General features: G+C 42.5%; 2 protein-coding genes across 2 annotated transcripts in view; one reads left to right on the top strand and one right to left on the bottom strand.

Moving 5' to 3' along the window:
• The window catches only part of LOC122562358 (sodium/iodide cotransporter-like), a 131,662-nt gene extending 120,920 nt beyond the window's left edge, over positions 1-10,742 (bottom strand). Inside the window, 1 exon segment of the mRNA XM_088000808.1 lies at positions 10,441-10,742. Coding sequence (XP_087856934.1) covers positions 10,441-10,742 — 302 coding nt within the window.
• The window catches only part of LOC122562291 (sodium-coupled monocarboxylate transporter 1-like), a 161,231-nt gene that overhangs the window by 13,624 nt on the left and 133,097 nt on the right, over positions 1-14,510 (top strand). The window lies entirely within an intron of this gene.

The raw sequence follows: 14,510 nt of genomic DNA, 5'->3' as shown, positions 1-14,510 counted from the left end.
CCAGGATACAAATTCCCTTAGTGTTCCAGGAAGGATAGAAAGGGAGGCAAGAGAGGAGGGGGAGTGGCGCTTTTGATAAGGGATAGCAATACGGCTATACTTAGGGAGGATATTCCTGGGAATACATCTAGGAAAGTTATTTGAGTGGAACTGAGAAAAAAGAAAGGGATGATCACCTTATTGGGATTGTATTATATACCCCTTAATAGAGAAACAAATTTGTAAGAATATTTCAGTTATCTTGTTACAACTTATCGAAAAGACGAAAAGACAGGGAGGTGGGCAGAGGGGGTGGGGTTGCCTTGTTAGTTAAGAACAAAATTAAATCTATGGCACTGAATGACATAGCGTCGGATGATGTGGAGTCTGTGTGGGTGGAATTGAGGAACCACAAAGGCAAAAAAACCATAATGGGAGTTATATACAGACCTCCTAACAGTGGTCAGGACCAGGGGCGCAACATGTACCGGGACATAGAAAAGGCATGTCAGAAAGGCAAGGTCACGGTGATCGTGGGGGACTTCAATATGCAGGTGGACTGGGTAAATAACGTTGCCAGTGGATCCAAAGAAAGGGAATTCTTGGAATGCTTACAGGATGGCTTTTTGGAACAGCTTGTCATGGAGCCCACAGGGGAGCAGGCTATTCTGGACCTAGTGCTATGTAATGAACCAGACTTTATAAAAGATCTTAAAGTAAGGGAACACTTAGGAAGCAGCGATCATAATATGGTAGAGTTCAGTCTGCAGTTTGAAAGAGAGAAGGCAAAATCAGATGTAATGGTGTTACAGTTAAATAAAGGTAATTACGAGGGCATGAGAGAGGAACTGACGAAAATCGACTGGAAGCAGAGCCGAGCAGGGCAGACAGTAGAGCAAAAATGGCAGGGGTTTGTGGGTATAATTGAGGACACAGTACACAGGGTTATCCCCAAGAAAAGAAAGATTATCCGGGGAGGGATTAGACAGCCATGGCTGACAAAGGAAGTCAGGAAATGTATCAAAGAAAAAGGGAGATCCTATAAAGTGGTCAAGAGCACTGGGAAATCAGAAGATTGGGAAGGCTACAAAAACAGAGGATAACAAAGAGAGAAATAAGGAAGGGGAGGATCAAATATGAAGGTAGGCTAGCCAGTAATATTAGAAATGATAGTAAAAGTTTCTTTCAATACATAAGAAACAATGACAGACAAAAGTAGACATTGGGCCACTTCAAACTGATGCTGGAAGGCTAGTGATGGGAGATAAGGAAATAGCTGGAGAACTTAATAAGTACTTTGCGTCAGTCTTCACAGTGGAAGACATGAGTAATATCCCAACAATTAAAGGGAGTCAGGGGGCTGAGTTGAGTATGGTTGCCATTACAAAAGAGATAGTGCCAGAAAAGCTAAAAGGTCTTAAAATTGACAAATCTCCTGGCCCCGATGGGCTACATCCTAGAGTTCTGCGGTGGCGTTGGTTGAGATCTTTCAAAAGTCACTGGAGTCAGGGAAAGTCCCGGATGATTGGAAGACCACTGTTGTAACCCTATTGTTCAAGAAAGGATCAAGACAAAAGATGGAAAATTACAGGCCAATTAGCCTAACCTCGGTTGTTGATAAAATTCTAGAATCCATCGTTAAGGATGAGGTTTCTAAATTCTTGGAAGAGCAGGGTTGGATTAGAACAAGTCAACAAGGATTTAGTAAGGGGAGGTCGTGCCTAACAAACCTGTTAGAATTCTTTGAAGAGGTGACAAGTAGGTTAGACCAGGGAAACCCAGTGGATGTGGTCTATCTAGACTTCCAAAAGGCCTTTGATAAGGTGCCACATGGGAGGCTGCTGAGCAAGGTGAGGGCCCATGGTGTTCGAGGTGAGCTACTGGTATGGATTGAGGATTGGCTGTCTGACAGAAGGCAGAGAGTTGGGATAAAAGGTTCTTTTGCGGAATGGCAGCCGGTGACAAGCGGTGTCCCACAGGGGTTCAGTGTTGGGGCCACAGCTGTTCACGTTATATATTAATGATCTGGATGAAGGGACTAGGGGCATTCTAGCAAAGTTTGCCGATGATACAAAGTTAGGTGGACAGGCAGGTAGTACTGAGGACGTGGGGAGGCTGCAGAAGGATCTAGACAGTTTGGGAGAGTGGTCCAGGAAATGGCTGATGAAGTTCAATGTGAGCAAATGCGAGGTCTTGCACTTTGGAAAAAAGAATACAAGCATGGACTACTTTCTAAACGGTGAGAAAATTCATAAAGCCAAAGTACAAAGGGATCTGGGAGTGCGAGTCGAGGAATCTCTAAAGGTAAACATGCAGACTGAGTCCATGATTAAGAAAGCGAATGCAATGTTGTCATTTATCTCAAGAGGGTTGGAATATAAAAGCACTGTTGTGCTACTGAGACTTTATAAAGCTCTGGTTAGGCCCCACTTGGAGTACTGTGTTCAGTTTTGGTCCCCATACCTCAGGAGGGACATACTGGCACTGGAGCGTGTCCAGCGGAGATTCACACGGATGATCCCTGGAATGGTAGGTCTAACATACGAGGAACGGCTGAGGATCCTGGAATTGTACTCATTGGAGTTTAGAAGGTTAGGGGGAGATCTAATAGAAACTTACAAGATAATACATGGCTTGGAAAGGGTGTACGCTAAGAAATTGTTTCCGTTAGGCAGGGAGACTAGGACCCATGGGCACAGCCTTAAAATTAGAGGGGGTCAATTCAGAAGAGAAATGCAGAGACATTTCTTCAGCCAGAGAGTAGTGGGCCTGTGGAATTCATTGCCGCGGAGTGCAGTGGAGGCCGGGAGGCTAAATGTCTTCAAAGGCAGAGATTAATAAATTCTTGATGTCATAAGGACTTAAGGGCTATGGGGAGAATGTGGGTAATCATGCCCATCAGCCATGATTAAATGGCAGAGTGGACTCGATGGGCCGAATGGCCTTACTTCCACTCCTATGCCTTATGGTCTTATCTGTAAGAATAATAGGGTGGTTATGGTAGGGGATTTTAACTTTCCAGACATAGACTGGGACTGCCATAGTATCAAGGGTTTAGATGGAGAGCAATTTGTTAAATGTGTACAAGAAAATTTTCTGATTCATTTTTTTTTAGATTCCTTACAGTGTGGAAACAGGCCCTTCGGCCCAACAAGTCCACACCGACCCTCTGAAGAGCAACCCACCTAGACCTATTACCCTACACTTACCCTGACTAATCCACCTAACACTACAGGCAATTTAGAATGGCCATTTAACCTAACCTGCACATCTTTGGACTGTGGGAGGAAACCGGAGCACCCAGAGGAAACCCACGCAGACACGGGGAGAATGTGAAAACTCCACACAGACAGCTGCCCGAGGTGGGAATTGAAGCCGGCTCCCTGGCGCTGTGAGGCAGCAGTGCTAACGACTGAGCCACTGTGCCGCCCCTAATATGTGGATGTTCCTTCAGAGAAGTGGCAAAGTTTGACCTACTGTTGGGAAATAAGGCAGGGCAGATAACTGGGGTTTCAGTGGGGGGGATCCTGGGGCCAGCAACCATAATTCTATTAGTTTTAAAATAGTAATGGAAAAGGATAGTTCTAAATTGGAGGAAGGCTAATTTTGACGGAACTAGGCAAGAACGGTCAAAAGCTGATTGGGGGCAGATGTTTGCAGGTCAAGGGATGGCTGGAAAATGGGAAGCCTTCAGAAATGAGATAACAAGAGTTGAGAGACAGTATATTCCTGTTAGGGTGAAAGGAAAAGCTGTTAGTTGTAGGGAATACTGGATGACTAGAGAAATTGAGGTTTTGGTTAAGAAAAAGAAGGAAGCATGTGTCAGGTATAGACAGGAGTGATCGAACTAATCCTCAGAAGAGTATAAGGATAGAATCCCTACAGTGTGCATACAGGCTGTTCAGTCCAACAAGTCCATACTAACCCTCTGAAGAGTATCCAATCCAGACCCATTTCTCTGTATTTACTCCTGACTAATGCACCTAGTCTACATTTAGGGTGAGAGGGGAAAAATATAAAAGACACCTAAGGGGCAACATTTTCACACAGAGGGTGGTGGGTGTATGGAATGAGCTGTCAGAGTAAGTGATGGAGGCTGGTATAATTACAGCATTTAAAATGCATGTGGATGAGTATATGAATAGGAAGGGTTTAGAGGGGTATGAGCCAAGTGCTGGCAAATGGGACTAGATTAAGTTGGGTAACTGGATGGCATGGACGATTTGTATTGAAGGGCCTGTTTCCATGCTGTGTATCTCTATAACTCTATGAGTCTATTTGAAATCTTCAAATTTGGATTATTTACACTTAAAGTTTTTCAATATCAAAAATTCCATCTCATAAGCCCATGCCTGGTTTAGCCAATGCCACTCATAAATATTGAAATCTGACACATTTTGTTGAAATTTTTCATTGCAGACATATCAGGATGATTCAAAACTACCAATGTAAAAGGAAAACAACATTTATACTATATGGGAGTAGACTGGCATGTGGGTTCTGAGTGTTAAGGTATCGCCATGGAGAATGATGACTGTTCATGATGGTTGATGGTTAACTGACAAGCTTTGTTTAAATTTTAATCCAGCCAGTTTGAATTTGATTGCTCAAGGGATTGCACTGAGAAATTAACCAGTGAATGTTGAATTGACACAGACCCAGTTTCTGTCCATAATGAACAGGGCCTTGTGTATTAATATCAGTACCTTCCAATAAATGCAGGTGCTCTACACTACAAGCCTGCAAAAGTCACACAATTAATTTAGGATTGTTAGTCAAATTCACAGTGTGGCACACTTTCATGTTATGGAAGCTTCAAATGCATACATTTAAATAAAGCTTTGCAGTTAACTGCTAGTCAGCAATAACTGGGGAATTTTCCATGGCAAAGCCTCAACCAATCAGGGTTCACTTACCAATCAATCAGCACTCTCCTCACATACAATCGATATGTTGTTTTCCCTTTGCATAGGTATGTTTACAAATTATCCTGATCAGGGCTCAGCCAAAAAGCTTTGACAAAGTGCGTATGTTGTTTTTCAGCAGTACTCAAGCTCTGTATAATGAAACAGTGATTTATAGAAATGTTAGTCAAATGCAAATATTACTTTATAATGTTGGCACTTCTAAAGCAGAAGTGAAAACCCAGGTTGATTTTATAGGATTGGAAACTGATGAATTTTCACAGATTTTTGAGCTATTCTTGAGCACTGAATGCAGAATTATCACATTGTTATTCTATGCGAAAGGAAGAGAAGCAAATCATTAATGTTAACTAACTCTAGAGTATCTTACTGTTTTTGTGATTGATGGTATTGGTTTGGTCTTGAAGATGTATTTGTAAATGCTGTGGAATATGGGAGCGATCAGATAAGTACCCAGGATCTCAGTTCCTTCTATTTCAGAAATATAAGTTAAGACCACATTACTAAATTGTAATATTTCCATCCTCCCTTCATCCAAATCATTTATGTGAATTGTAAAGAGTTGAGGTTCCAACACTGACCTATGCGGCACATCACTCATGACATCCTGCTAGCCTAAAAAACCCACTTATTCCTGTTCTCATTTTCCTTTTATGTTCTGCAATAATTATTGATGAGGTACATTATCAAGTGCCTTCTAGAAATCTAAATACAACACATCCATTGGTACTGCTTTGCCTACAGAACAAGTTAAGTCTTCAAAGAATTCCAATAATTTAGTTAAAATGCTTTCCCTTAGACAAAACCATGTGGGCTTTGCCTGGTTACCTTAAACTTATTCAAGTGCCTTGTTATTATTTAGTAATAGCTTCTAACGTTTTTCATATTACAGATGTTAAGTTAACTGGCCTATACTTTCCTTCTTTCTGCCTCCCTCCCTGTTTGAATACCTTCAAGTCTGCTAACTTCATTTAATATTTTTAATAATGTTCCAGAGCCATAAGTTTAAATGCCAGCATTATATGTGACTTTTTGATTTTCTGTACGATTCATAACACTTTAATGGCATAGCTACTGGGGCTCCCAAACTTCTTTGGAATGCCACTGTTTCCAGCATTTCACCACATAGAAAATAATCTAATCCATTCTTTTTAGATCCAAAGTGAGTGACCTCACATTTGCCTCATTGAAATCCATTTGTCATTGTTTAGTGCATTCAATAGATCTACCAAAGCCTTTGTGATTTAATGTTTCCACTTATTCGGCTTATGATGCATCCACTCTTTGTGCTTGTGGCAAACTAATTACTTAATTTTTTTCAACTAAACCATTGAGATAGGTTGAAAATAGCTGTGACCAAAGCACTGATTCAGTCCCCAATTTATGGCCTCATTACCTGGAAATAAGCTGTATATTCTTCCTTTCTGCCAACTGTCCGTAAACTGATCCTTTCTCGGTATGAATATGTCAAATGTGTAATAACTTCTATTGGAAAATCCAAATGACTACATCTACTGGTTCTCACTTATAATGCACTTGGTACAATCTAAGAAATTGCTAACAAACTTGTCAGACATAATTTTCATTTAAACATCTGTGACTTTATTTAATGGCTTTATTTAATCACCTTATAATTTTAAAACTCCTTCTTCATCTTCTAGTTCTCTCATTTTGCCTGAGTTTTCTACATGTTATTTGATCTCCCTTCCTTGTCTTCCATATCTCTTTCAGTCCCATTGCATATAAGTCTCTTTCCTCTCCGTTTTTGATCTGGTCTTTCTCCTCCTTGCCAGCAGTCCCATCTCTGCTACTCAATTCACCATGTAACTAACCCATTTTAATCTCCTCTACTTCCTTTGATACTTACACAGTATTCACTCATATCCTGATTACCTTCTCTTGCATCTAATCCATACATTCATAACCACTGCTTCCTGACATTGTCCTCTCTCATCATTTCACATATTTATCTTAGTATCCACATCTCATTAGTATCCAATTATTTTTCCTCTCTTGATGTTGCTGAGATTTCTACACTGCGTAACAAGTGCAATTTATAAACTGCACAGCATCATTGAAGTGCCTATTGTCACTTCACCAGGAATCCAACTACGTCATACCTACCAATTTTGATCTGCACCGCAAGCTCATTTACCTTATTCCTTATACTATGTGAATTCAGATATAACTCATTCCATCCTGTATTAACCATTCCTCTTCTTGTTGTCAATCATTTGTCCAGTGTGCTTGAAGTTTGACTACTGACCCTTCCCATACACTCTGTCCTATTTGTGTCTGCTGGAGAATTTAATAATTTCTCCTGAGTTCGACACTCTTACCTCCTCCTTTAATTCGAGTTTTCTAATTGTCCCGATAACTGAGCCCTCCCCCCTCTCAGTTTGAAGCCCTGTCTACAGTCCTAGTTATGCGCTTCACTTGGACTCTAGGCACAGCATGGAACAGGTCCCTTCTTCCCCCTTCCATGGAATTGGATCCCTTACATAAGTTCACAGAGTTCACAGTACAAAGTTCATAGTGGCTATGAACCATGGAGAAAGAGAAGAACCAAAATAAAAAGAGCCATTTGCTCTTAGAATTCTTTAATTGACAGGCCATCTGCACATGGCTCAGTGATTAGCGCTGATGCCTCACAATGCCAGGGAGCTCAGGTTCAATTCCAACCTTTGAAGATTGTCTGTTATTTCACATTCTTACCCCTGGTGTCTGTGTGAGTTTCCTCTGGGTGCGCTGGTTTCCTCCCATTGTCCAAACATGTGCAGATTAGGTGGATTGGCCATGCTAAAGGCCAATAGTGTCTAGGGATGTGTAGGTTAGCCATGGGAAACGCAGAGTTGCAGGGATAAGGTCAGAAGGTGGGTGTGGGTGGGATGGTCTTTGGAAGATCGATACAATGGGCCATATTGGGTGGGGCAGAGGCGCCTGTCTGCGCTACACTGTAGGGGTTCTATTCTATCTAATTTGAAATATAAAATGAGTCTACTTGTTCGATGTTTTGCTGCTGTATTATAAGTTAGATGTGCTTTGCTGATTGATTGTTAATTGACCATTAGTTACATTGATATGCATTGTGTATGTGCTGAGATGTATGTGAGTACTGCACTGACTCCTGCTTGTCTCCATTGAGTTTGAAGCCAGGAGTCTGGTGAGTGAGAACATCTTTAAGGGGCTAACCACTAAAGCCTACTCTTTCTTTACACCTATTAATTAACGGAAAATTGCTGTTAAAGTTAGAAAGTATAAAGAACTTGGAAAACTGTGTATTTTCTGGCCTGAAACACAGAAATACAAACCATCTGAGAGCAGATGTAACTTGTTAATTAAGGAGATAGCTTAAAGATCTGAGTTTAGCAGAGCTGACTTGTCACAACTTCAGAGTATAAATACAATGGTTTCTAAGTGATACTTGAGAGTATAGAGTGTGAAGCTGGGATTGTGGTAAGTGAGAGTTCAGCGAAGAGGGGAACTGTAAATGAATTAAGAAAAATGTAGTGATTGGAACAAGGGGGCAGTTGGATCTCATTGACTATGAGATCTTTAAATGGGGTTAACCTTGGTCATTCAAGGAGCCCTGGCTGACAGGTATAAAGAAGACAGTCTCTTCATTCTAGGGACTGGCTCTGAGTTGGCTGGTCAAATCCCATGTACTCTGCACAAGTAAGCAAAGGGGGACTTGGTGAGGAGATACTGGCCTCCATGGAGTTATTTCAGTGGTGATGGGAGAAAACAGTACACACCTGAAGAAAATTCTCTAAAACAGTTGTCTTTAAGTTGGGGTAAGCATTTCTGGCATCATCCCTTTATTTGGAAAGCTTGACTCATTTGATCCTTCTGTCAAAGACTGGGCCCAGTATGCAGAAAGAATGTTATTTTTTCGAGCAAATTACATTGGGATAGATGAAAAGCAACAAATAATCCATCTGACTACTTGCAGAACCCGAAGCATTTTTGGTTATTAGAAGCTTAACTTTCCCTGAAACTAAAACCTTTCAAGAGTTGACAGATTTAGTTAAGGAATATTACAACCCTAAGTTTCCTCTAATTCTTAGACACTATCAGTTTTATTCGGCTGTCTGAGAACTGGGGGAGTCCATACCAGGATTTTTGACGGGTTAAGACGACGGGCAGAGATATGTGATTTTGGGTTAACCCGAAATGAGATGCTGACAGACCATTTGCTTTGTGGGATTAATGATGTTCACCTACTAGCTGAACTCCAACTGGACTTCAAACAGACACGACAAGTGGCTTTGTCATTAGAAAATGCAGCAAGTGGATTTTGGGATCTACAGGTATTCCAATGGAAGTGGGCACCCTCACCAGACCAGCTGAGTTTGGGGAACGCCATTTGAGTGTAAGCAATCGCATAGCCTCACTTAGGTCATATCCTGAGCAGAGGGTCTATAGATCAGCCCACAGGTAAACCCCAAAACAAAGCCAAACCTTGGCCAAGTGGCTAAAATTTTCTTCAGGATCCATCCGGCAAGCCACTGTAGATGTTGCCAGTATGCAGAGTTGAGACAGCAAAGGAGTGCTACAAGGATTAACTTGAGTAAAAGAACTCACAGGCCACACCCAGGATAATTCACATCCTGGAAGGTCTACCTACATGTGGTTGGGAACAATTAAATTGCATAGCAATACTATTACTTAGGTCAATACTGGCATAACTATTCTACCTCGACTCCAAGCCTGAATTTTGCATAAGGCCTCAGCCAGACTGAGAACGTAGACTGGGGAACTGTTACAGGTTAAGGGTATGACTTCAGTTCCGGTCTCCTATAAGAATTAGCACTGATTGTAGTAAAAGGCATGAGTTCAAGCATGATGGAGTGGAATTGAGTAGAGTAGGGGAACTTTATTTGTTGTTTCTACCATATACAGCTGGTACAATAAAAACGAGACAGTGTTCCAAAGTGCTATATGAACACACAGACTACTTGAGGGTACAGTCATACACAGGGCAGCATAAAGTGCATAGGAAAGTGCAAAACCTGCAAGACAGCACAATATTTCCTGACAAGACAAGACAATAGGCACAGTGGTGGACAAATTACAATGTCACAATGAATGATCATTAACAAAACATTGCTTCATGAGCAATTCAAAAATTCATCCAAGAATTGCAAATGGAATAGAGTCTGATTATACTGTGTTAAGGAGCCTGATGGTTTGGGGGAAGAAACTATTGCACAGTCTGGCTGTGAGAGACCAAATGTTCCTGTATCTTCTGCCAGATGGCAGGAGGGAGAACATTTGGAGTGAGGAGTGTGTGGGGTTTTCCACAATGCTCTTAGCCTTTCGGATTCAGCATGTGGAGTACAGTAAATGTCTGTAATGGAGGGGAGAGAGACCCCGATGATCCTCTCAGCTGTCCTCACTATCCGTTGTAGGGTCTTCCAATCCGAGATGGTGCAATTCCCAAACCAGATAGTGATGTAGCAGCTCAGGGTACTCTCAAGGAACCCTCTGTAGAATGTGGTGAGGATGGGGGGATGAGAGGTGGGCTTTCCTCAACTTGCTCAGAAAGTAGAGATGCTGCTGGGCTTTCTTGGCTATGGAGCTAGTGCTGAGGGTCCAGGTGGGATTCTCTGCCAGGTGGAAGCCAAGAGATTTGGTGCTCTTCATGATCTCCACGGAGGAGCCGTCGATGTCCAGTGGAGAGTAAATGCTCTGTGCCCTCCTGAAGTCAACAATCATCTCTTTTGTTTTGTCCACGTTCAGAGACAGGTTGTTGGCTCTCCACCAATACGTTAGCTGTTGCACATCCTCTCTGTACGCTGACTCATCATTCTTGCTTCTGAGATCCACTACCGTCATGTCATCGGCGAACTTGATGATGTGATTTGAGCTGTGCATTGCTGCACAGTTGTGTATCAGCTGGATGAACAGCAGTGGACTGAGCACACAGCCCTGGGGTTGCCATGCTCAATGTGATGGTGTTGGAGATGTTTTCCTGATATAGACTGACTGAGGTCTCCCAGTCAGGAAGTCCAGGATCCAGTTATGAAGGCAGGTATTTAAGCCCAGCAGACTCAGCTTGCCAATCAGGTGCTAAGGAATGATAGTGTTAAATGCAGAACTGAAATCTATGAACAGTAATCTGACACGAGTGTCCTTCTTGTCCAGGTGGGTAAGGGCCAGATGGAGGGTATTGGAGATGGCATTATCATTGAGCAGTTGGGTTGATATGCAAACTGCAGGTGGGCAGCAGGGTCTGAGAAAGGTTCACTTTGATTGGCTCAACATTTTTCAATTAGAAAATGGTTGTCTGAGTGAAGTCCTAATTAAATACCTGGAGGTTTTTCAGGAAGGTCTAGGGACTCTGAAAGGAGCCAAGGCCCCTCACTTGTTGACTAGGAAGCAATTCTATGATTCTGCATGGCCCACCCAGTGCTGTTTTCCTCACGGGCAAAAGTAGAGGCAGAAATCTGGAGGCTGGAGAGTAAAGGAATCATCAAATCAGTGCAGCTTGCAGAATGGGCAGCACTGGTCACACTGATTGTGAAGTCTGAAAGCTCACTTCACCTTTGTGGGGATGTTAAGCAGACAGTAAACCGCTCCTCGCAGCTGCGTAAAAACCTGATCCCTTGGTTTTGAGGGTATAGAGAACTTGTACTTTGTACTAAAGGAAATAGCAGTCAAATTGGCGAAGGCAGACTGAAAGAGGAGCCTACAGCTGCGCCCAATACTAAACTGTGCCAGTTCCTGTTAATTTATAGGACTACCCTTCATGCAATTACAGGGGTAGCTCCAGCAGAGTTGCTGATAGGGAGAAGTCTCCACACAAGGTTAATTCCCAGACCTGGGGGGGGAGGGGGAGGGTGATACAGCGGTAGGATTGTCGGTGCTGAGCACATGCCTCATCTAAGTGAAAGAGGCAGATTACTTTCGGGGAGGAAGTACCCTGAAGTACTCAACCACATGGATATGATTTGATGCAGCAGCAAACAGATGCTGCTTTTAGTAAATAAATCGGGTGACCCAGGTAATATTCGAAGCTTCCACACCACATTTTATATCAGAACAAAGATGTATAACTCTCAGAGTTTCTGATCCTTTTAAGCTAAAAGTGGTGATAATAAAAATCTAAAAAGTCATGACTGGAGAGTTTCTATTGCATTGTGCCATCAATGTATTTGACATTAGCAACATTGTGAATTCTTCCTTGGAGTTAATGGCCCAGCTGCCATTAATATAGAACATATATAGAACATAGAACGTTACAGCGCAGTACAGGCACTTCAGCCCTCGATGTTGCGCCGACCTGTCATACCAATCTGAAGCCCATCTAACCTACACTATTCCATGTACGTCCATATGCTTGTCCAATGACGACTTAAATGTACTTAAAGTTGGTGTCACCATACTTGAAAAAAGGCTCTCCCTGTCCATCCTATCTAACCGTCTGATTATCTTATATGTCTCTATTAAGTCACCTCTCAACCTTCTTCTCTCTAACGAAAACAGCCTCAAGTCCCTCAGCCTTTCCTTGTAAGACCTTCCCTCCATACCAGGCAACATCATAGTAAATCTCCTCCCTTTCCAAAACTTCCATATTCTTCTTATAATACGGTGACCAGAACTGTACACAATACTCCAAGTGCGGCCACACCAGAGTTTTGTTCAGCTGTAGCATAACCTCATGGTTCCGGAACTCGATCCCTCTATTAATAAAAGCTAAAACACTGTATGCCTCTTAACAACCCTGTCAACCTGGGTGGCAACTTTCAAGGATCTGTGTACCTGGACACCGAGATCTCTCTCCTCATTCACACTACCAAGAATCTTACCATTAGCCCAGTACTCTGCATTCCGGTTACTCCGACCAAAGTGAATCACCTCACCCTTGTCTGCATTAAACTCCATAAACTCTCAGCCCAGCTCTGCAGCTTATCTATGTCTCTCTGTAACCTACAACATCCTTCGTCACTATCCACAACTCTACCGGCCTTAGTGTCCTCTGCAAATTTACTAACCAACCCTTCCACGCCCTCATCAAGGTCGTTTATAAAAATGACGAACAGCAGTGGACCCAACACCGACCCTTGCGGTACACCACTGGTAACTGGAATCCAGGATGAACATTTCCCATCAACCACCATCCTCTGTCTACTTTCAGCAAGCCAATTACTGATAAAAAAACTGCTATATCTCCCACAATCCCATTTCTCCGCGTTTTGTACAATAGCCTACTGTAGGGAACCTTATCGAATGCCTTGCTGAAATCCATATACACCACATCAACCGGTTTACTCTCATCTACCTGTTTGGTCACCTTCTCAAAGAACTCAATAAGGTTTGTGAGGCACGACCTACCCTTCACAAACCGTGCTGACTATCCCTAATCAAATTATTCTTTTCTAGATGATTATAAATCCTATCTCTCATAACCTTTTCTAACACTTTCCCAACAACTGAAGTAAGGCTCACTGGTCTATAATTACCAGGATTGTCTCTACTCTCCTTCTTGAACAGGGGAACCACATTTGCTATCCTCCAGTCTTGTGACACTATTCCTGTAGACAATGACAATTTAAAGGTGAATTGGCCATGCTAAATTGCCCATAATGTTAGGTGAAGGGGTAAATGTAGGGGAATGGGTCTGGGTGGGTTGCACTTCGGTGGGTCAGTGTGGACTTGTTGGGCCGAAAGGCCTGTTTCCACACTGTTAGTAATCTAATCTTAAAGATCAATGCCAAAGGCTTGGCAATCTCCTCCCTAACTTCCCAGAGGATCCTAGGATAAATTTCATCCGGCCCAGGGGATTTATCTATTTTCACACTCTGCAGGATTTCTAATACCTCTTCCTTGTGAATCTCAATCCCACCTAGTCTAGTAGCCTGTATCTCAGTAATCTCCTTGACAACATTGCCATTTTCTAGAGTGAATACTGTCGTAAAATATTCATTTAGTGCTTCCCCTATCTCCTCTGACTCCATACACAACTTCCCACTACTATCCTTGATTGGCCCTAATCTTACTCTTGTCATTTTTTTATTCCTTAAATACCTATAGAAAGCCTGAGGGTTTACCCTGATCCTATCTGCCAACAACTTCTCATGTCTCCTCCTGGCTCTTCTGAGCTCTCTCTTTAGGTCTTTCCTGGCTACCATGTAACCCTCAAGTGCCCTAACTGAGCCTTCACATCTCATCCTAACATAAGCCACCTTCTTCTTCTTGACCAGAGATTCCACTTCCTTCATAAACCACAGCTCCCACGCTCTACAGCTTCCTCCCTGCCTGACAGGTACATACTTATCTAGGACACACAGTAGCTTTTCCTTGAATAAGCTCCACATTTCTAATGTGCCCATCCCCTGCAGTTTCCTTCCCCATCCTATGCTTCCTAAATCTTACCTAATCGCATTGTAATTGCCTTTCCCCCAGCTGTAACTCTTACACAGTGGTATACACCTATCCCTTTCTATCTCTAAAGTAAACATAACAGAATTGTGATTGCTATCACCAAAGTGCTCACCTACTTCCAAGTCTAATACCTGGCCGCGCTCATTACTCAATATCAAATCTAATGTGGCTTCGCCCCTTGTTGGCCTGTCTACATACTGTGTCAGGAAGCCCTCCTGC

Source organism: Chiloscyllium plagiosum, unplaced genomic scaffold, assembly GCF_037043375.1.
Source record: "Chiloscyllium plagiosum isolate Xiang-an unplaced genomic scaffold, Cpla_swu_hap1 HiC_scaffold_25, whole genome shotgun sequence".
Taxonomy (NCBI): domain Eukaryota; kingdom Metazoa; phylum Chordata; class Chondrichthyes; order Orectolobiformes; family Hemiscylliidae; genus Chiloscyllium; species Chiloscyllium plagiosum.
Note: the sequence above shows the minus strand (reverse complement) of the source record. Positions and strands in the feature narration are given on the sequence as shown.